This window comes from Camelina sativa, chromosome 1 (genome assembly GCF_000633955.1).
Source record: "Camelina sativa cultivar DH55 chromosome 1, Cs, whole genome shotgun sequence".
Classification (NCBI taxonomy): Eukaryota; Viridiplantae; Streptophyta; class Magnoliopsida; order Brassicales; family Brassicaceae; genus Camelina; species Camelina sativa.
Genome location: NC_025685.1, coordinates 7,593,462 through 7,615,581, shown reverse-complemented (window position 1 = coordinate 7,615,581; position 22,120 = coordinate 7,593,462). Strand labels below are relative to the sequence as shown.

The following is a 22,120-nucleotide window of genomic DNA, read 5'->3' as shown; positions in this document are numbered from 1 at the left end:
GTCATAATAGGTTTCAAAAAAACAGATAGTTGAATACTAGTAAAATACCCAAAAGAAAGGGTCTAGATATTTTTTTGATTGGTTATAAAGATATATATAAGAATTCATATCCAATAAGAGTGGATTTTCAAAGGAAAGATTATTAATGTCTTCTCACATTAATTTGAGTCAACAAATGTTCACAATTACCCTTACACACCAAAAGCAAATAGGAGTTACAGTTTTACCACATTTGCCATCCAAAAAAATATGTATATTAGTAAGCAATATGCACTTCCAACATATCTAAGCCTACTCATAATTATTCTCCACATCCAAGACAATGGCTTTTCCTTGCGTCAAAAGAAACGTACTTTCAGTTCTCCCTCTTCTCCTTCTTTTATCAGTTAGTCCTTTATCTTCATCTTTGTCTCCGAGTGACAAAGTCACAAATGAATCACTCAACCAACTATGCTCAAAACCGGGAATAAACAGACCCTTCTGCATCTTTTGGCTCGCTGATCCAAAAACGTTCACCCTCGACTTGAACGGTCTTCTCGGTTTGGTCATCGAAAAGACGCGTTTTCAGGGCAATACTAACCTAGCGTTGATTAAAAGCGAAGCATCTTTCACGACTGATCCGCCGCTCAAGATCCCGTATGGGACTTGCACAACATATTATGAGCCAGCCATTAAATTGATCGAGGAAGCTATAGGGTTTGCTAGCTCTAAGAACTACCAGTTAACATCTCTGGTCGCTGCGAAAGCCTTTAAAAGTATAACTGTGTGTGATGCTGCCCTTGCAGGACGTCATAATGTGCCGATTTATGTTCCACAACACAATTTAGATTTTGAAAGAATGTGTAACATTGTTAGAGTTCTCTCTGACGTTTTGAGGTCCTGATTCTATGTGTAGACGGCAAAAAATTATTAAATGAATAATTTCATAGTGAAATTACTGTGCCTTGCAACTTCGCTAAGACTTTCATCTCTCGTTACTTCTGGTATAGATGAATTTGTGACTATAATAAATCTTGTACCCAAACGAAGATACAAACATACATACGTACTATATGAACACAAACGTAATAACCCAAGGTCTTGAAATCTTTTCAGTTTTTTTTTTAATAGTTTTTTTCAAAGAAGGAAATGATTTAATAACCAAGATATTTTTTTGACTGGTTCATTGTCAATTGAATATTGGTGGATTGAATACCATTTTGAATTAGCTGAAGAAGAATTCATAGATTTTAAAGGATGATGATATTTATGAATTCCACATCCAATTAGGGTGGATTATTTTTTGGAAACATATTCTCCTCAATTTTTTTTTGACAGCTGTTAATTTTGTAATTATCCCCTAAATATGTTAATTCACACATTATTTTGAGTCAACAATATTGATTAGGATAAACAGATTTGGGTGATCACATTCCATTAAACACACAAACATCAAGATTAAGCATGCCAAATGGGAGTTACACTTGTCACTTTTGTTATCCAAGAAAACTACTCCCTCTATATTAGAAAGAATGATTTTAAAAGATTTTCACATAGATTAAGAAAACAGTTAATGTTTAATCATAAATGTATTTTTATTTATAATAACATAACTATTAACCAATAGTAGTTCATCAAAAATTTAAATTCTCATTTAATGAATCTTGAAATCTATAATTTCATAGCATTAATTAATAAAAAAAATATAGAAAATCAATCCTTGTCCTACACGATAAGTTTTTAAAACATCATCTATCTATTCTAATACAAAGGGAGTATATATATACATTTTAACAAAAAAAAACTATATATGTATATTATTAAGCAATAGCACTTCCCACATCTAAGGGCATACACATAATTATTCTCCAAATCCAAGACAATGGCTTTTCCTCGCGTCTCAATTCTTCCTCTTCTCCTTCTTTTATTAATCACTCCTTTGTCTTCATCTTTGTCTCTGAGTGACACAACTAACATAGTCACAAAAGAATCACTCGACCGAATCTGCTCACAACCAAAAATTTACAGCCAGTTCTGCATCATTTGGCTTACCAATGATCCAATAACGTTCACCGTCAAATTCAAGGGTCTTCTCGAATTGGTCATCCAAAAGACGCAATTGTTTGGTTATAAGAACATAGCGATGATGAAAGGCTTAGTAAGAACCACGACCGATCCGACGCTCAAGATACCGTATGGGTCGTGCGTTACATATTATGTGTCGGCCATTAAATCGATCGAGGACGCTATACGGTTTGCTAGCTCGAATGAGTACGAGTTAACATCTCAGGCGGCTGTGAAAGCCTTTATTAGTATAACTACGTGTGAAGCTGACCTTGCAGGACGTAATAATGTGCCGTCTGATGTTACATTACGCAATATGCGGTTTAAAAGAATGTGTAACATTGGTAGAGTTTTGTCTGATGTTTACAGGTTCTGATTCTTTGTGTCATAGTTAAACTTAAATTATTGTGTCTTGCAACTTCGGTAAGACTTTCATATCTCGGTACTTCTGGTGTGAAATTTGTGACTAGCCATATCCATAGAACCTTTAAAATTGTCCTACAATAAACCCTTTTAGCACCAAAAATAGAGAATTCAGGAAAGTTATGTTGACTATCTCGCTGCACTAATGCTAATAATAGCAAAGTTAAGTTGACTATCCTTTTAAAACATCAATATTATCGACGAAACCAAAATGGACATGTCATAAAATCGGATAACAATGCATCCAACACTCATTTACTTCGTCGTTAACCAATCCAAATTCAATAAGATGACTTCGTTTGTTGATGGGAAAAATGTTGTTTGAACCATCAACTTTCAAATTAACGCCATTAAACTATAAACTTTCAAGAAAACCCTTTAACAAAAAAAAAATATAAACTTTCCTGAAAGCCATTTAAAACGTCAAAGTAATGTTGACTATCATTTTAAAACATCAAATGTCGTATTATACGGCATTTTTCCAATCGACAAAACAACATCATTTTATTGATATCATATTAGTTAACGACAGAGAACACGGATGTTAGTTGCTTTGTTAGCAAATTTTACTACATGTATATTTGGCTTCATCAACAAAATTTGATATTAATTTCATGGTTTAAACGGCTTTTTTTTAAAAATCCTATGAGAATTTTTGTTTCTTTGTTTCAAAGATGGAAATGAACGAAGTAAAATCTTTATAAATTAATAAACACTATATATAAATAAGTTTTGCTGGTTCCAAGTAGAGATAGAGTAAAAAATAACAAAATTTGAAAAGATAATAAAATAATAGTTTTTTTGAAAAAATCTCATATAAAATATGGTCCTAATAATATCATAAATTAATCATTATATAAAATTAAACACACACATATATATATATATATGTACGAAAATATAATCATGTAAGCTACTCTTAAAGCTCGTAAATAAAAAATTTATGTTGAATTTTCAAACTATAATGATATAAATATTGTAGAACATATCATAAAAATAGCTTTTTTTTAGAAAAAATCAATTTCTATAGATGCATTATTTACATTTTGATAGTTTGATAGACTATTAAAATACGACAATTGATATTGTTATTCATAAATTTGAATGTATGTATGTCATTTATATAAGTGATTTTTTTTAATAATATTTGTAATATATTATCAATAATTTTTTTAAAATATTAGAAATTTAATTTCAAAACCATAAAATTTACAACATTCGAAAGTCTAGTCTTATATTTATAAAATTATCTTAATTCATAATTTTTTAAAAAAATAAAAAAAATAAAAATATATCTATAAATTAATAATTCATTATAAAGTAATAATTATTAATTTATAAATAAATAGATATCACTATAAATTAATAAAATGACATGGTTCTTTAATTTATAGAGGTTTTACTGGCAAGTAACAACCTAGATATTGTTTTGATTGGTTCATTATTAGCAATTGGAAAATTGTGGATTGAATACCATTTTGAATTTAGTTGAAGAAGAATTTCATAGATTTATAGGGATATCTTATTATCAATAAAAAGCTCTCGGGCCCCAGTCCCCATGCAAACTCAAATGAAGCATGAGACTTTTGAATAACGGGATCTCACCTACCTTTTAGTATCATGAACAGTATTGGTCCGTGGTCTAAAATGGTGAGCACCTCTGGTCTATTTCAACCCCCCCCCCCCCGTGGTCATAGCCACCAAGTTCCCATACTTTGTCATCCCAATCTTCGCCTGAACGGGACCTTGCATCAGCCTTCTCTGGTAAACTTCCCCAACTCTTTTTCATGTTTTGCAACTTCGTTCTAACCCTGTGAAACCTTGTAACCCTTGTAATCCTTACAACGACAATCTTCCCTCGTAAACCTTGTAAACCTTGTAACCCTTGTAACCCTAAGTCAAGCAGTTAGATCAGCCCGAGAAGGAGGAACCCAAAGCTGTGAATGGACTAATGAATACCCTTACCCAACCAGCAACTCCGAAAGAAGGTTTCATCTCATGTAACACGGATGCAGCTTGGAACAAAGATTCAAAGATAGTGGGCCTAGGCTGGATCTTCAACAACGCCCGGAGTTGGATCTCGACGATCGGGATCGGACATCATCACCCATAGTAGATCTCCGCTTCTAGCGGAAGCTGTTGCCATTCATCATGCCATGCTCGACGCTTTGTCTCTTGGTTTCACCAAACTCTGATTCTAAAGTTATCATTGATGAGATCAATTCGGAGATTCCTCAGAAGGAACTCCAAGGGATTCTTTTCGATATCCTCTCTATTTCTTTGAGCTTTAGATCTGTTTCTTTTTCTTTTGTTCATCGTGATTTCAACAAGGAAGTTGATGCGATAGCTAAGCGGTCCTTGGTAAACTCTGTACCAGTTCCGGAATCCTGATTTTAACAACGAAGCTGATGCGATATTTTTTTTAGGTTCATTATCAATTGAATGGATTGAATACCATTTTCATTTAGCTGAAGAAGAATTCATATATTTTAAAGGATGATATTTATGAATTCCACATCCAAAAAAGGTGGATTATTTTTAGGAAAGATATTTCTCCCCAAATTAATTTTGACATTATTCCCCCTGACTACGTTAATTCACACATTATTTTGAGTCAACAATATTGATTAGGGATAAACAGATTTGGGTGATCACATTCCATTAAACACACAAACACCAATATTAAGCATGCCAAATGGGAGTCACACATTATTTTGATTCCAAGAAAACTATATATGTATATTAGTAAGCAATAGCACTTCCCACATCTAAGCGCATACGCTTAATTATTCTCCAAATCCAAGACAATGGCTTTTCCTCGCGTCTCAATTCTTCCTCTTCTCCTTCTTTTATTAATTACTCCTTTCTCTTCATCTTTGTCTCTGAGTGACACAATCACAAAAGACTCACTCTACCAACTCTGCTCACAACCAACAATTCGCAAGCACTTCTGCATCATTTGGCTTACCAATGATCCAACAACGTTCACTCTCAACTTTTATGGTCTTCTCGGTTTGGTCATCCAAAAGACGCAATTGTATGGCTATAAGAACCTAGCGATGATGAAAAGCTTAGTAAGAACCACGACTGATCCGATGCTCAAGATACCGTATGGGTCGTGCGTAACATATTATGAGTCAGCCATTAAATCGATGGAGGAAGCTATAAAGTTTGCTATCTTGAAGAAGTACGAGTTAACATCAGAGGCGGCTGGGAAAGCCTTTTCTAGTATAAATTCGTGTGAAGCTGACCTTGCAGGACGTAATACTGTGCCGTCTGATGTTCCATTACGCAATATCCGTTTTAAAAGAATGTGTAACATTGTTAGAGTTTTCTCTGATGTTTTGACGGCAAAAAATTATTAAGCGAATAAATTCATAACTCGGTACTTCACTACTTCTGGTGTGAATTTTGTGACTAGCTAGCACCAAAAATTGTCCTACAATAAACCCTTTTAGCACCAAAAATAAGAGAATTCGGGAAAGTAAAGAAGAATACTAATTAGATAACTATCTTGCTGCACTAATGCTAAAAATAGCAAAGTTATATATATTGACTATCTATCCTTTTAAAACATCAATATTATCGACGAAACCAAAATGGACATGTCATAAAATCTGATAACAATGCATCTAGCCCTCGTTTACTTCGTCTTTAACCAATCCGTTATGGATAAGATGACTTCGTTTTGTTGATGGGAAAAATGTTTTCTAACCATCAACTTTCAAATTAACATCATTAAAACCATAAACTTTCCCGAAAGCCATTTAAAACGTCAAGTAATATTGACTATCATTTTTAAACATCAAATGTCGTATCAAACAGCATTTTTCTCTATCGACAAGACGACATCACTTTATGGATATCATATTAGTTCACCACGGAGAAAACGGATGTTAGTTGCTTCATTAGAAAATTTTACGACATGTCTATTTGGCTTTGTCAACAATATATGATATTAAGTTCATGGTTTAAACGTTTTTTTTTTTTAAATCTTATGAGCATTTTTGTTTGTTTGTTTTAAAGATGGAAATGAACTAGTAAAAACTATATAACTTAATACTCTATAAATTAATAAACACAATAAATTAATAAATTTTGCGGGTTCCGAATGGGGATAGTGTAATAACAAAACTCGATAATATAATAACATAATAAAAAAATTGAAATTTTTGTGTAAAATATGGTCCTTATAGTAAAGTGATGTTAGTGATCAATGCTAAATCTAATTGTAGGAGACACTATCATACCAGAGATCGAGTCTCGCTCCTTACGAATGTAGGGATTTGGCTAATGGGCTGGCCTTTTGTGTCCCAATAATTGACAAAAAACATAAATATATATGGTAATGGTCCTAATAATATCATAAATTAATAATTAATTATGTAAATATATATATATATAAAGATATAATGATGTATGTTACTCCTAAAGCTCATATCTATATGACAATTTTTATGTTGTATTTTCAAACTATAATGATTCAAAATATTGTATAACTTGTCATAAAAATAGCTAATCTTTTTAAAAATTTACAATTTCTAGATATGCATTATTTATATTTTGTTAGTTTAATAGACTATTAAAATACGACAATTGATATTATTATTCATAAATTTGAATGTATGTATATCATTTGTATAGGTGAATTTGGCTATAGTATTTGTAATTTATTATCAATAATGTTTTCTAAAAGTTACAAATTTAATTTCAAGACCATAAAATTTACAAAATTTGAAACTCTAGTCTTATATTTCTAAAATTATCTCAATTCATAATTTTTAAAAATTAAACAATGAAAAATATATCTATAAATTATTAATTATTAATTTACACTATATTGTAATAATTATTAATTTATAAATAATTTAATATCACTATAAATTAAAAAATGTCATGGTCCCAATATTTTTAATTTACAGAGGCTTTACTGACAAGTAACAACCTAGATATTTTTTTGACTGGTTCATTATTTCTAATTGAAAAATGGTGGATTGAATACCATTTTAAAATTAGTTGAAGAAGAATTACATAGATTTATAAGGATATCTTAGATTTCATATCCAATAAGGGTGCATTTTTTAAGGAAAGATTATTAATGTCTTCCGAAATTAATTTGAGGCAACAATTGACTAGAATAAACATATTTGGTTCACAATTCATTAGCCTTACACACCAACGATAAAGCTTGCCAAATATATAAGAGCTACAGTTTACCACATTTGCCATCCAAAAAAGCTATCTCCACATATGCACTTCCAACATATCTCCACATCCAAGACAATGGCTTTTCCTGGCCTCAAAAGAAACTTACTTTCAGTTCTTCCTCTTCTCCTTCTTTTATCAATCACTCCTTTGTCTTCATCTTTTTCTCCGAGTGACAAGGTCACAAAAGAATTACTTACCGAACTCTGCTCACAACCGACAATAAACACCAACTTCTGCTTCTTTTGGCTAACCACTGATCCAAAAACGTTGACCGTCGACGTGAACGGTCTTCTCGATTTGGTCATGCGAAGGTCGTATTATTTGGGCTATAATAACCTAATGATGATGAAAGGCTTAGCAAGAACCACGACTGATTCGAAGCTCAAGAAGTCGTATGGGTCTTGTATAACACATTATGAGTCTGCCGTTAAATTGAACGCGGAAGCTATAGGGTTTGTTAGCTCTAAGAACTACCTGTTAACATCTCAGTCGGCTGCTAAAGCCTTTGTTATTATAGCTGTGTGTGAAGCTGTTCTTACTGGACGTAAAAATGTACCGGCTTATGTTCCAGAACGCAATATAGTGTATAACAGAATGTGTAACATTGGTAGAGTTTTCGCTGACGTTTTGAGGTCCTGATTCTTTGTGTATCTTTCACCTGCAAGAAGGGAAATTAATAAATTCATATTAAATTATTGTGTCTTGCATCTTCGCTAAGGCTGTCAAATCTCGTTACTTCTGGTGTAAATTTGTGACAATCATATATACATATTCATATAACTTTTAAAATTTTCCTACAATATAAACCTTTTTAGCACCAAAAATAAGAGAACTCGGGAAATTATAGTAAAGTAAGAAGAATACTATGAGGATGTATTGAGGTTGTTACTGATTTATAGACACAACAGAATATGATCAAGAAGATGTGAACAAGACTGATGCATATACATGGACAGCTACAAACGACGAGTAATGCACAACTACATACAACAGATGCAGTGAAAGGTGAACACATTTACAAACATAGAAGCAGTGAAGAAGTCTGTACATGTGTAACCAGGTACAGACACAGACGGAATGATTCTTCAGCCAGAGAATCAAAGAACACTAGCTCTGCCAAGACAGCTCAATGTGAAGTCATATGGAATGAAGTGGCGTGGAATGAAGTGGCGTGATGAACCTTGGAGTATTATTGAGAAGATCCAAGAAGTCAGAGCTCAACCAATCATGCTTTAAGATCATGAGAACAAGTCTTTCATAAGCAACAAAGTAAACCTGAAAATGCACAGAGCAGAAGAAGGTACCAGCTCCATCATACAAAATAGCAGAAATATGTTTAGCATTTGAGTAAACTGGAGGCAATATAGAGCATAAAACAAAGCATCATCGTGAAGAGGTTTTGTAGTGAAACAGTGCGGAAAAGTTTCAAGTTGCAGCAAACAGTGGAGCGGCTGTGTCAGAGAAGCATGCTTTTGTCAGGTGCGACAGGAACAAAGGCATGGGTCAAGTTGAAAAATTAATAGCGGACAATATTTTACCCAAAAGACAAGAGGAAGAAGCTTGTGGAACCTAGGGTTTGTGGAGAACTCTAAGAGGTATAAAAGGAAGAGGCGGTAACAAGAAGCATACATAGTTGTGTGTGGTGTTGTCCTACCAGCAAGATATAGAATATGCTGGTGGTTTTTGTAGAGGTTCACACTCGTCCGAAAAGACAAAGAGTGGTGGTTCCTTTAGTTAATGTTGGTTAGAGTGGTAGGCACAAGTGTGTGATAGATAGCATTGGCAAATGTGATTTTTGCGTTCTAAATCTAGTGAATGATTCTCGACTTGGTCCCGGGGATATAGGTTATCTGAACCCCGTTAACAAATCTCTTGTGTTGTCTCTTCTCTTTGCTCTCATCTCTCTGTTAAGCGTCGCACATACATATTTGTTCTACAAGTCTGTATATCTAGCACGCATCTCATTACTTCATACCAAGAGTGCAATCAGCAGTCTCAATGATGCTAAGAAGAGCCTTGCGTCAGGGGATGGTGCAGGGTTGAACATTAAGGTATCAGCAGCTATTGAAGGACCTACAACATGTCCTGAAGACATGTCGAATTTCAAAATTGACCCTTCTTCAGCTATAAAGAACAGTGGTGATTTTCAGAACATTTGTGGCATTGTTCTTTTCATCTCGAACATGATGTGAAAAAAGAGCTTGAATTCAGTCTCCCTTCAAACTCGTTAGACGATTACATATTTACATGCACTGTATACAACTAAAAAAACAAATTTTTGACACTCATATCTACACAGAATAACCTGGTTTCTTAGCATCTTTTTTTGCATAGGTGATAGGCCTCACCTCTTTTTGATAGAAGAAATTAAGAGACAACAACTAGTATCTATATATAATAGCAAACTTACTTTTTGTGTTAATTTTAATCCAACGAATGAGATTAGTTCTGTTATTCCATTTAACGGTTCAAAATTATTAATGATTCCAACAGTTGCAAGTTTTTTTCTTTCAAATAATCGTGTCTTTTCGTCGTACCCCATCTTTCAAAAATCGTATCTATTATTTTTTGCATCTCTTCGTCGTACCCCCATCTTTCAAAAATCGCATCTATTAATTTTTGCATCTCTTCGTCGTACCCCCATCTTTCAAAAATCGCACCTATTAATCTTTGCATCTCTTCGTCGTACCCCCATCTTTCAAAAATCGCACATATTAATCTTTGCACCTTTTTGTTTCACACCTCTATGTTTTACACCTTTATATTTTACACCTCTTTGTTTATTATATATAAACTTTTATGAACTACACAAACAAGTTTCAAATTTATTGTTTTCAGAGTATTTTTAAAAATTACAAGTTAATAAATAAAAACAAAGAATTGTTTATTGGAGTGTTTTTTAACTAACCTGCATCAATTTTCAATACAAGGTATTTATATCTATTGCGTTGTAATAGATATAGCTAGATCTATGAACTCAACGTACTAATGACAAAAGCTTACGAATGAACATGTTAGTGTCTACTTATGAACTTGTTAGTGTCCATTTGGTTAAATACAAATAAAGTTAATTTATTCTCTGTTAGATTATTATTATTATATGTGTGGACATATAGTTCGGAAAGAGTATAACATTAATGATCTATAAAGACATAAACCTTCAGGCATACAAAGTTTATTTTATTCTTTTTTGTATTGTTCTGTTTTTTATAAACTCAATTTTGGAGGTCAACTTTAATCTAACGGATGAGAATTATTAATAATCCCAACAATTGCAAGTTTTTTTCTTCCAATAATCGTGTTTCTTCGTCGTACCTCCATCTTTCAAAAATCGCACCTCTATGTTTTACAACTCTATATTTTACACCTCTTTGTTTATTATATATAGATTTTTAAGGACTAAAAACAAGTTTCGATTTTATTGTTTTTTGAGTATTATTTTAATTTTAAACTTACAAGTTGATAAATAAAAATCAAAGAATTGATTTATTGGAGTGTTTTTTTTTTTAATTTTTATATATAATAGCAAACCCACTTTTAAAGGTCAATTTAAATCAAACGGATGAGATTGTTTTTATTGTCTCATCTAACGGTTTAGATTTGTTAATGATCTCAAAGTTGCAATGTTTTGATCCAACAGTTGTGTTTCTTCGTCGTACCTCTAGCTTTCAATCTTTGCAATTGTTAGTTTTCACACCTTTTTGTTTCACACCTTTTTATTTCACACCTCTTGGTTTTCACACCTCTTTATTTTTATAAATATATATACAGATTTTTATGGACTTTGAAAAGAGTTTTTGTTTTTTTGAGTACTGTTTTACACCTCCAAGTTTTAAAAATTCTGAGTATTATTTTCTTTCAATTTATTAATTAATATAGATTCAGTCATCTTCGTTAAAATTTGGATTATTTTATTTATTGATTTCATCATCTAGCTTTTGTTTGGTGTCATTTTCCATTTATACCGTATCAATCATCACTTCCAACTATTAATCTAGGTAATTGGTTGTGATTTCTAATTTTTCATAGATTTATATGTTTATATATTATAGCAAACCCATTTTTAGGGGTCAATTTAAATCTAACAGATGAAATTGTTTTTATTATCTCATCTAACTGTTTAGATTTGTTAATAATCTCAAAAGTTGCAATGTTTTGATCCAACAATTGTGTTTTTTCGTAGTACTCCCAGCTTTCAATGTTCACACTTGTTTGTTTCGCACATTTTTGTTTCACACCTCTTTATTTATATATATATATATATATATAGATTTTTATGGACTTTGAAAAAAGTTTTGTTCTTTGATAACACCTCCAAATTTAAAAATTTTGAGTATTATTTTCTTTCAATTTATTAATCAACATTGATTCACTCATCTTTGTTAAAATTTGGATTGTTATATTTATTGATTCATTCATCTAACTTTTTTCGGTGTCATTTTCCATCTAATACCCACATCGATCATATCTTGCAGCTATGAGCTCTTTCTCCCTGTTTCTCTTATTATTTTTTGTAAATTTCGATAGAATAATGATTTAAATTTTGTTTTTGGTGAATATCTTTCAAAATTGATTATCTGAGTATAATTCAGCAAGTCTTGATTCAAATATCTTTGTTATTCTTTTATTGTCACTGAATCGATTTTATATACACAACAAAAAAAAAAATTTAATTAATTTGGTTGATTAATCTTAGTCATTAATTTTGAATTTTATACGATACAATTAAAGAATTAGCATAAAGTTTCCACTTGAAATGTGAAATTAACAATGTTAGTCATTTCAAGTTTTTATGTTCCTGTGCGGCAACGCACGGGCCGACATCCTAGTTAGACTAATAACAAAGAAGAGAAAAATATCTGAAAATCAAACTCATGATCATTTTACACATCAAGTCAACAATATAGGAAAAGATGAGAACAATGCAGGCAAACCCAAATCTGTTTATGAAAGGCCATAACTGAAAAAGATTATATTTTATTCAACTAAGAGTTTTTTTTTTAACTGTTTCATTGTCAATCGAGTAATGGCTGATTGAATACCATTTTGAATTAAAGAATATTAAAGAAGACAATTCATATATTTTTAAGGATATTAAAGAATTTCACATCCAGTATAGTAATGGTGGATTTTTTGAAGGAAAGATTAATATTCACCCAAATTAATTTCCTAATTAGCCCTCAAAATATGTTCGTTCACACATTAATTTTGGGTCAACAATAATTGACTAGAATAAACAGATTCCGGAAACATTTCATTAAACACACACGTAGGAGTTACACTTCTCACTTTTATCATCCAAAAAAGACTATATATTAGTAAGCAATAGTAGCACTTACCTCATCTAAGTATGATGGAATTCTCCAAATCCAAGAGAATGGCTTTTCCTTGCGTCTCAATTCTTCCTCTTCTCCTTCTTTTATTAATCACTCCTTTCTCTTCATCTTTTTCTCCGAGTGAAAGAATCACACTTCAATTATTAGACCAACTCTGCTCAACACCGACAATTTACAAGCAGTTCTGCATCACTTGGCTTACCGATGATCCAATGACGTTCAGCAGCGACGTGAACGGTCTTCTCACTTTGGTCATCCAAAAGACGCTATTGTTTGGCTATAACAACCAACGAATGCTGTCAGGCTTAGTAAGAACCACGAATGATCCGACGCTCAAGATCCCGTATGGGTCTTGCTTAACATATTATGACTTGGCCATTAAATCGATGGAGGACGCTTTAGATTTTGCTATCTCTACCAAGTACTCGTTATCATCTCAGGAGGCTGCGAAAGCTTTTCTTACTATAACTACGTGTGAAGCTATTCTTGCAGGACGTAAAAATGTGACGTATTCTGTTCCATTACGCAATACACGGTTTAAAAGAATGTGTAATATTGGTAGAGTTTTCTCTGACGTTTTGAGGTCCTGATTCTTTGTGTATCTCTCACCTGCAAGACGGAAATGAATACATTCATAGTTAAATTATTGTGTCTTGCATCTTCGCTAAGACTGTTATATCTCGTTACTTTTGGTGTAAATTTGTGACAATCATATATATTCATATATATATATATATATATATATCCATAGAACCAGTAAAGTTGTCCTACAATAAACATTTTTAGCACCAAAAGATAAGAGAATTCGGGAAAGTAAAGTAAGAAGAATACTAATCAGATTATCTTGCTGCACTAATGCTAAGAATAGCAAAGTTTTTCAGTAAATATATCTGAAATCAAGCTCTCTTCATTATCCAGTAAAAAACTCAAAGATCGTATTACATACACATCAAGTCAACAACAACATAGGAAAAGATGAGAACAATGAAGGCAAACCAAAAAGGAATATACTTTATTGAACAAGATGAGAGAATTGGCTGCACGCAACATAATTAGAGAGACACAGAGGTAGGTTTGTAGTCTATAACCAAAACTTTATCCAAGCTGCCTAGGAACATGGTGGCGAATTCAACATGAACGGGATGAGCAACGTACTCTGCTACAGCTTCTTTGCTATCGAATGCGGATTCAAAAATGTGAGTGTAACCTTGGTGGAGATTCTCAATGCTCACATCTTCTCCCCTAAAATTTATACATATCATCTTCTCAGGTTTTTTAGTACAGAGCCACCAAAGTTATCAGTTAAAAAGATGAAAAAAAAAAGCAAATTTCTAGCAAATCCTGATCTCGATTTGCTAAACCCTAAAAGAAGCAAATTCAGATCTAAATAGTTCGATCAGGAGATGGTGAATATGAGTGATTACAATATATCAAAACAAAACACACAGAGAAGGATCGCAGAACAAACCAGTGGAAAGCTTTCATAGGTTCGATGAGATTGACGAGGTTGGCGTAACCTTTGATGAGTTCTTCGATTTTCTCAGGGCTTACCCCATCTTTGAATTTCGCAAGCAGTACATGCTTCACAGTTCCCTTATTCTTAGCTTCCTCCATTTCTCACTTCTTCTCTCCTCTCTCAACTGTGGTGGAGTTTGACTATAATCTATAAATGGACGGTCAAGATCTTTTACAACGTGCAAGGTGCAAATACAGACGTTCGTCGCATTGTTTTTGGTTAGGCTGACATCTCAATAAAACAAAACATCACCACCAGATTAGGCATGACCAAAATTAAACCGTAATCGTATTTCAGACCATAACCAGACCGTATCCTAATTGTAACCAGACCGTAACCGTATAAAATGGTTTAAAACCGTAACCGTTAACCGTAAATATATGGTTAAATTATATTAATCATAACCGTAACCATATCAAAACCGTTGGTTAACCGCATATTTAAACCGTAATTTGTTAACTGTAACCGTTTCAAAAATATAATAAAATATACTAAGAATTATTTATTTAATATGAATCATATGATATGAAAAAATATGAGTACACTAAAAGAACATGTTAATTATAAATAATTAATATCAATTATATTATATCATCAAATAATATCAACCGTATCATATTATCAAATAACTGTAACTGTATATAACCGTAACCGCTTCAACCGGAACCGTATTTAACCATAACCGTTTAACTGTTTATTAAACGGTTATGGTTAAATTTAAACAAAATTTTTAATCTAACCGGTGATTAATTAACCGTAACAGTGATAACCGTAACCGTGGTCATGCCTACACCAGATACAAATATTACCAGAATCTTGATAGCTTTTAGACCTTTTTGTAGCTTTTTTAAACTTATAAACTATTTGAAGCAGTTAGGTTTATGGTGAAAGCGATAACTATACTTTACCAGTACACCATTTTATATACACTTTAATCTTTACAAGTCGTTCTCACTTAATACTGCATCTTGGTTTTCCTTAGAGAGGAGGACTAGATGACGTTTTAATCTAATAATCATGACGACCAAAAACAAGAAACAAAGAGGGTTAAAACTCTACAAGACGTGGTACGATGCAAATAATTTACAAATTATTTCATGTAACATGTAAATAAGCAAATAATTTACAGCATTTTTTTAGTTCCACTCTAACGCACTAAAAGACCAGTCTTATTTAACGCTTATTTTTATATCTTTTCCCCATCATCTGTCACTGAATTTTTAACTCTCAGGCACCTTCCGAATACGACTTCCCCAGTAATCACTTCTTTTTGTTCTCACATTTTTTTTTAAAGAAGAGCTGAGCTGCAAATATATCCCGTTAGTTAATAATATCCAGTACACGTTCCCCTCTACATCCGTCTCTTAGATTCCTTTAGAGCCAAACACATTCTTCAGCCTCCACATCAGCCTAACAGGGTAACGATTTTGGACCATAACAGGGAACGCTAGAAGATTAAAACAAAAGGGTGAAGCCTGGTCGATTTGGGGCTATGATAGTCTTGTCTTTAAGGCAGGAAGCGCTATTCAGCTCAGATCAAAACCTGCTTCTGCGCTTATGGCGTACATCAACTTGGTCTCTAGTAGCTCTTTGCTGCATCATTGACAAAAGACATGTTTAACTACAGCACCAAGTGCAAGAAAATGTACTTTGGCAACAAATGAATTCTGTTTACTGAGCAAAAACCAAAAAGAGATTTGTGTTCACAAGAGGACAAACCTTTGATAAGGCGGAAGCTTAAGAAGGTTCATACAAGTTGCTGCTGTCGGTAGTCTATCAACTGATTCGTTACTCGCACTACCAGCAGCCCTGAAACAATTTCCAAACGAGGATGGATCTTTAATACTTTTGTTACCTGTCCAAATCCCACAAAAGTCAAACACGTTTGTTAATCTGTGTAATTTACCTTTGTATGCAGAATGCAGGTTCCAAGTATTTGAAACCGAGCAGTGGTCCTCGTGAACAGCCCGTCACAAACCTGAAATTGAAGATGATACATATACCTCTTAATTAGTTCCATTAAAGAAAATAAATAGACTCCAGTAAAACATTGGGTACACAGACTGTAGTAACTGCAAAATTTGACCTACTTTAAGAACTTCTTCTGGTTCTCAATTGAGAAGCTTTTCATAACTTCCCAGAACATATCGATCACATAATGTCCCTGTCAAGAATATAGCGACGACGTAATTATACAATAATGTTTCAAAAGTATCTCTACGCTAATTCACAATGGCATTTTGGCTGACAGCGAAGAACCACTCACCGCGTGGTAGCCTCCAGCATAATTAGTGTTGTTTCGCAAGTCGTCAATATCCAAACTATCAACTGAACCAGATATGAGAACCTGCAACCAAAGCCCACAAATGAACTTTTCCATCGTTCATGCTCCTTGATGGAACAACTAACAAAGCAAGTACAATAATCCATCGGCACCTGAAGTTCATGCTCATTGAACATGTCGATCCATTCTTTTGGAATGAGTTGCTGAAACCCCCTCAGGAAATGAGAACTCTGCTGGCGTATCTGCATCCGAAAAATGGGATGATATAAAAAGCTGTTGATTTTATAAGGTGGCCTCAGGTGTGCTAAGATAAATGAGAGGTAAGTGGTTCCTAAGTACCTGATAATTTAACCGATGATTGGAAACCAGATGAATGAAAGTTATACCATTCTCATTTGTCACTCGCATGTCATTCCCCCCTGGAAGTAACTCTTCCTCTGTCCTCTCACCATATTCATTATTCAAAATAACAAAGTAAAGCTCCAACTCTGAGATATCACCCTTAAAACGCTGCAAATATCATAATGTAATTGAAGACTTATAAAGTGGACAAAGCTAAAAAGAAAAGAAAAAGAGACAAAATTCTTGTAGGTAAACAATCAAATTCAGTTTCAATGAAAAAAAAACAGAATTCAGCATTTTCGCACATCTATGCTAACAGCTAACTCCCAGTTCCACAAAGCAACAAGAAAATAGATCGTTCAGTAAAACTCACCTTCAGGAATATAAGGTGCCTATACAACTCAGGATCCAGAGAAGGCAAATCGTTCAAATAGTTGTACCTAGCCAAAGAACGATATAAGTTTCACAACATGTTCACAAAGTTATGCGAGCTTAATAAACTAATAACATGACAGGAAGCTGAAGTTGGAAATTTACGTACTTTTGTTTCAATTTGCTGAGGAAAAACGTTGCAAATGGTATATCAACTAGAATCCCTTCAAACATAGCCTGCAACAAGATAGCGGGAAGAAAAATTTTGAGTCTTATCCTAACAGATGTAAATCAACTTCAATGAAGACAAAACGCCAAGTTCAACAAATTTCTATGAAAACATGCAAGACAATTATACCCCTAAATCTATTTTCATGGAAACATGGCAAGTAGAACCAGTAATGTATGCAAGTATGATGGATTACTTTCTGTCCTACAGATATAAGTTTTAAGGAAGAGAAAGCGGTTAGAGTTCAGCATCAAGGCCACCAATCAAATACCATACTTTTGCGAGAAGACTGCCGAGAAAATGAAAGAACTGGAGGTGCTGTTCATGTATCATTCCTGATCCAGGATTAGGATATAGCATGTGATCAGAGGTCTCCTGAAAGAAAGCATGTACAAGATTCAGTTAAAGAAAGACAGACTACATGCAAACATGATGGAGTGTGGTAAACTGTGAACTCCACAAAAAAAATGAGTGAACAAAACTAGACATCCGACCTTAAACAACCCGTATTGCACATCAAAAGCTGCTCGGGTAATTTTTTCCATGAAGTCTTTGAAAATGCCACCACCATCAATACCAGCTTCCTCAACTCCGAGTTCATTGACAAATGTCACACGAATCTACAGCCAGTAGATATTTGCATCATATGTATCGCAAAAATAAAACAAATTAGAGACACAAGAACGAAAATATGGATACGTCGAACCAAAGAATTGCTAGAAGACAGATATCAGGTAAGAGTACTTACCGACCCCCGAAGATCATCCTCTGACAATTGACTCATTTGATTGTAAGCATCTTCCAAGATATGATCTCTTCGTATTCTGAACCGATTTCGAGAAAAAATTCCTTGAGATCCATGACTCTGCCTTGCTGTTGCTAATTGTGTCTACAAATGATGGCCAGCAAGTAAATGCAGCCGCAGCAAAGTAATCAGTGAGCAAGTACATACAGTATAATCCCCCATTGACCCAGATTACTCATGCAAGTTATGTTAATTAGCTCTTCTAGTTTCCTAAAAACCGTACAAAAGATAATCATTCATCAGATATACATATCCTAACAGCCACTCACTGTGAATATTTTGACTCTGCTTGTAAACGGAATCAAGAAAGGAGCTTGCATCAGTATGTAGTTGGCTCTCGTACCTTCAATTATGGCCTGGAGAAAGAAAACAATATCAGCAATGATGGAGGAAAATTATTACCAAATCAGTAAATATGATAACCAACTTTCAGTGTTGGCATGTCACAAACATTAAACGAAAATGCAGTGTAGTAGTCACCTGAGAGATGAAATATTCATTGACAGAGTCAGCTTGGAAGTCACTCGAGGAAGTGAATTGTTGCCGGTTGTTCCAATCTTGCAACTACGGAAAATTTCATCAACAAGGATAATAAAATGAATAAATGATCTTTACCTAGTCAGCTAGTCTTGCTGACTTACAGTCAAAATAGCCATAATTGGTCAAGGAGTGTTAACTTCGTTTCAGAACATACCTGTGAAAGCAACTCAGAGACAACAACCCCAACCCTGTTCTGAATCAACTCAACAGGGTTCTTATTCGAGTGGTCGTTGGAGACAGATTTCCCAGTGTTAGGTTGCGCAAGTGGATTCACCCATAGTAACTGCCATAAAGCCTGGGAAAAAAAAAAAAGGGAACATACACAAAATATTTAGAAAAGTACAAGCATGACACAAAGATACTATTCTTTTGGTGAGTCCAATAGAAACTGTTGTGTAAACATTAGTACCAAGTTGAATGACCACTGCAACAAAAAAACATCCATATGAAAATACAAAGCCAATCTAGCTTATTATATTTCTGTAGCAGTCTAAGCCCCAGCTAATCGCCTCATTAATTACGTTGAGTCATCAATCATATATCCAAAACTCTTCACGTCGAAGTTGCAATAATGCTTAATCAAAACACTTACCTGCTTAAGAATAATGATCAGCAACCTGATATCTTGTAGCGATAATGGCTTCTCTCGTTCATAGAACTCTTCATTGTCAACTATCATTAGCATATGCCTGATCATCAACGACAATGTTAAACCACTTTTAAGTATGAAACCACCCTCACGACACTAATATACCTATAGACATACGAGAGAGTGACATTTAACTCATACTCCAAAAAAAGTGGCATTAAATCAAACAAAACTTACTTATAAACAGGACAAAAAACAACCAGAGGTAACAGCCAACCCGGAGCATCCCCTGGAAGGTAAGCTAGGAGTCTAGGCATGGATGACCACTTCTGCTTCTCATGGCATCGTTTCATATAATTCCACAACACAGCTACAAGCTCGGTTCTATAAGCCAAAATTGTCATGATCCGCTCAAGAGGGAGAGTGTTGAATGCTGCATACAGAAAAGAACTGGCTGTGCCAATAGCTAATGCTTCTTTATCTTCGTCATATGACTGCGTACCAAGCGGAACTTGATGGAACAAAACATTTGTCTGCAGGGATGAAACTAATATTACTTAGTTTAAGATTAAAGAATCAATTGATCCAGAGGAGGCATAGCACTTGAATTAAAATAAAAATAAAAATCACAGAGGAGGGATAGCACTTAATGTACTTCCATATGACAGAGAGTAGGTACATACTAACTGCAGAAGAAAACGTGAGTCTATAGCATTGGTTATCTGCTGCTCCAAATCCCTATTCAAGACTACTTCTGGTACAGCGTCAATCAACATATCATCCTCATCAGGGGTACCTGTATCATGATAACAGTACAAGTCTCTTTCAGAATAAGATCAAATTGGTGAAGAACTACTGCGAGCAGAATGGACAGGAAATCTTTAGGATAACAAACTGAAGCCATGTGCGAAGATAATATAGCAAGAAAAGAATGCTATACTCTGTCTGCTTTCTTTTTCTGATGATTTCACAGGAGGAAGCGTCTCCAATAAGAAAGTTGCAACTGATGCAATGTCAATTGCCTGGTCAATAGAAAGTAAGAAAAACAAAGGAACATTAGGATCAAACAGAACTGGGAGCAAATAGTATTGGTAAAGTTTTCAAACATTAATGAATGATTTTTCACAGCAAATGCAACCCTCTCAATCGTAAAAGCGATTGTATAGCAGCAAAGATAAAATAGATCAATTATTTCCGCAACACCACCACACTACCAATTTACGTGGCGCTATCACCTGTAGCCAAACTCTGAACCTTCTTTACCCCATATATCAAGTAAATAGAAATACTAATAGAAAACTAATTGTAAAAATCTCTAGATATATCAGACATAAGCTGTTGAGTATTCAACATGAACACGGCAAGGTGAATCACTAACAATTAGGAAAAAAAAAATCAAGTAATCATGCACTAAAGTACCAACCACAGTAGCTAACACATACACACACAAAGACAAAACAAATAAACTGCATTGGGAACCTACCAAGTCCAATGAACATTCAGGTAGTGACAACACCACATTTGCGGTGTCCAACGTATTACCAAGCAGGCAAGCATAACCAGGGAATTCCAGGCTTGTTTCACTTGGGAGAACACAAGTACCCTTTTGAATACAGAAAGCCATCTGGTGAATGTAGTGTTGACTTAGACTTGGGCTGGCAAAGACCTGGACAATGAGACTATGAGTTTACCAAAGTTTAAATAGATGCTCACGGTTAAGATTATATTTAGCTCAGGGTCAAACACAAATTGATAATAAACAAAAGCTATTATTTCGCCTCAATGATATTACATATATTGTGATTAGCTAGCGTTTATCCGTGACTAAGAAACATGAGTTCAGGAACCAACCACTTTCAAGTTTGGGAAGAGCTGCCATATGAAAGGTATTGTAAGGATCATAGATGAGAAACTCCAACGTGGATCAACATCAGGGCAGCAACATGGCTCACGGCCAATATGTGGTACTATCAGTATCAATACTCTTTCTAGTGAAAGGATGCTGTCGGTCATAGTCTGACCACTTGGGCTTTCCTGCAACAAACCACGATTACTTCAGAAGGATAGGTTGCCAACTATAGAACAGCAATCCAATTTAATGCGCAGTAACTTAGAAGAACTAGGTCGTGGGTTATAATCATGGGGAACTGTTAAAAAATACCTTAGCCGTAGTGACCATTTCTCGGACCAGTTTGAATATGTTTCTCTTTTGTAGATAGCTAATTATTTTGCAAACCCAAGGCAGCTTAGGATCTAGCAACAACGTCATTGCCTCCATCAAGATAGCTGTTGAAATGCTAGCTTCTTCAGGAGTAACTAAGAGCTGATCCCTTAAAAGGTACCTGATAATTAAAATCAGAAGGAGGTAAAAATGAATTCAATAACAGAACTGAAAAGGCCAAGATAGCGACGATTGGTCAGCGATTGATACAA

General features: G+C 34.1%; 6 protein-coding genes across 6 annotated transcripts in view; 4 read left to right on the top strand and 2 right to left on the bottom strand.

Moving 5' to 3' along the window:
• On the top strand, positions 308 to 884 carry LOC104782036 (pectinesterase inhibitor-like). Its single transcript, XM_010506852.1, has one exon. The coding sequence runs from the start codon at positions 323 to 325 to the stop codon at positions 881 to 883; it is 561 nt and encodes a 186-aa protein (XP_010505154.1). The 5' UTR covers positions 308 to 322; the 3' UTR covers position 884.
• Positions 1,847 to 2,419, top strand: LOC104782045 (pectinesterase inhibitor 2-like). Its single transcript, XM_010506863.1, has one exon. The coding sequence runs from the start codon at positions 1,862 to 1,864 to the stop codon at positions 2,417 to 2,419; it is 558 nt and encodes a 185-aa protein (XP_010505165.1). The 5' UTR covers positions 1,847 to 1,861.
• Positions 5,274 to 5,831, top strand: LOC104782025. Its single transcript, XM_019245712.1, has one exon. The coding sequence runs from the start codon at positions 5,274 to 5,276 to the stop codon at positions 5,829 to 5,831; it is 558 nt and encodes a 185-aa protein (XP_019101257.1).
• On the top strand, positions 7,716 to 8,313 carry LOC109132214 (pectinesterase inhibitor 2-like). The gene has a single exon (XM_019243479.1). It carries the CDS (start codon positions 7,717 to 7,719, stop codon positions 8,311 to 8,313), a length of 597 nt encoding a protein of 198 aa, XP_019099024.1. The 5' UTR covers position 7,716.
• Positions 13,897 to 14,690, bottom strand: LOC104782017 (stress-response A/B barrel domain-containing protein HS1-like). The gene is made up of 2 exons (XM_010506830.2): positions 14,479 to 14,690; positions 13,897 to 14,252 (listed from the first exon to the last, which is right to left on the bottom strand). Exons 1-2 carry the CDS (start codon positions 14,622 to 14,624, stop codon positions 14,063 to 14,065), a joined length of 336 nt encoding a protein of 111 aa, XP_010505132.1. The 5' UTR covers positions 14,625 to 14,690; the 3' UTR covers positions 13,897 to 14,062.
• Positions 15,519 to 22,120, bottom strand: part of LOC104782009 (E3 ubiquitin-protein ligase UPL6) — a 9,109-nt gene continuing 2,507 nt past the window's right edge. The window contains exons 5-26 of the mRNA XM_010506820.2: positions 21,849 to 22,029; positions 21,539 to 21,721; positions 21,171 to 21,353; positions 20,628 to 20,709; positions 20,371 to 20,483; positions 19,925 to 20,220; positions 19,691 to 19,787; positions 19,253 to 19,393; positions 19,039 to 19,122; positions 18,828 to 18,914; positions 18,502 to 18,642; positions 18,248 to 18,373; positions 18,030 to 18,128; positions 17,694 to 17,761; positions 17,526 to 17,592; positions 17,150 to 17,320; positions 16,963 to 17,052; positions 16,793 to 16,873; positions 16,617 to 16,690; positions 16,433 to 16,504; positions 16,246 to 16,335; positions 15,519 to 16,119 (exon numbers count right to left, since the gene is read on the bottom strand). Coding sequence (XP_010505122.1) covers positions 16,053 to 16,119; positions 16,246 to 16,335; positions 16,433 to 16,504; positions 16,617 to 16,690; positions 16,793 to 16,873; positions 16,963 to 17,052; positions 17,150 to 17,320; positions 17,526 to 17,592; positions 17,694 to 17,761; positions 18,030 to 18,128; positions 18,248 to 18,373; positions 18,502 to 18,642; positions 18,828 to 18,914; positions 19,039 to 19,122; positions 19,253 to 19,393; positions 19,691 to 19,787; positions 19,925 to 20,220; positions 20,371 to 20,483; positions 20,628 to 20,709; positions 21,171 to 21,353; positions 21,539 to 21,721; positions 21,849 to 22,029 — 2,593 coding nt within the window. The 3' untranslated portion in view covers positions 15,519 to 16,052. The remainder of the gene's footprint in view (positions 16,120 to 16,245; positions 16,336 to 16,432; positions 16,505 to 16,616; positions 16,691 to 16,792; positions 16,874 to 16,962; positions 17,053 to 17,149; positions 17,321 to 17,525; positions 17,593 to 17,693; positions 17,762 to 18,029; positions 18,129 to 18,247; positions 18,374 to 18,501; positions 18,643 to 18,827; positions 18,915 to 19,038; positions 19,123 to 19,252; positions 19,394 to 19,690; positions 19,788 to 19,924; positions 20,221 to 20,370; positions 20,484 to 20,627; positions 20,710 to 21,170; positions 21,354 to 21,538; positions 21,722 to 21,848; positions 22,030 to 22,120) is intronic.

Excerpts from the sequence above, each read along its gene's own strand:
- LOC104782045 (XM_010506863.1), top strand. The coding sequence starts at position 1,862 with ATGGCTTTTCCTCGCGTCTCAATTCTTCCTCTTCTCCTTCTTTTATTA.
- LOC109132214 (XM_019243479.1), top strand. The coding sequence starts at position 7,717 with ATGCACTTCCAACATATCTCCACATCCAAGACAATGGCTTTTCCTGGC.
- LOC104782025 (XM_019245712.1), top strand. The coding sequence starts at position 5,274 with ATGGCTTTTCCTCGCGTCTCAATTCTTCCTCTTCTCCTTCTTTTATTA.
- LOC104782017 (XM_010506830.2), bottom strand. The coding sequence starts at position 14,624 with ATGGAGGAAGCTAAGAATAAGGGAACTGTGAAGCATGTACTGCTTGCG. Across the intron at positions 14,253-14,478 it reads CCTATGAAAGCTTTCCACTG|GGGAGAAGATGTGAGCATTG; the intron begins GTTTGTTCTGCG and ends TATAAATTTTAG.
- LOC104782036 (XM_010506852.1), top strand. The coding sequence starts at position 323 with ATGGCTTTTCCTTGCGTCAAAAGAAACGTACTTTCAGTTCTCCCTCTT.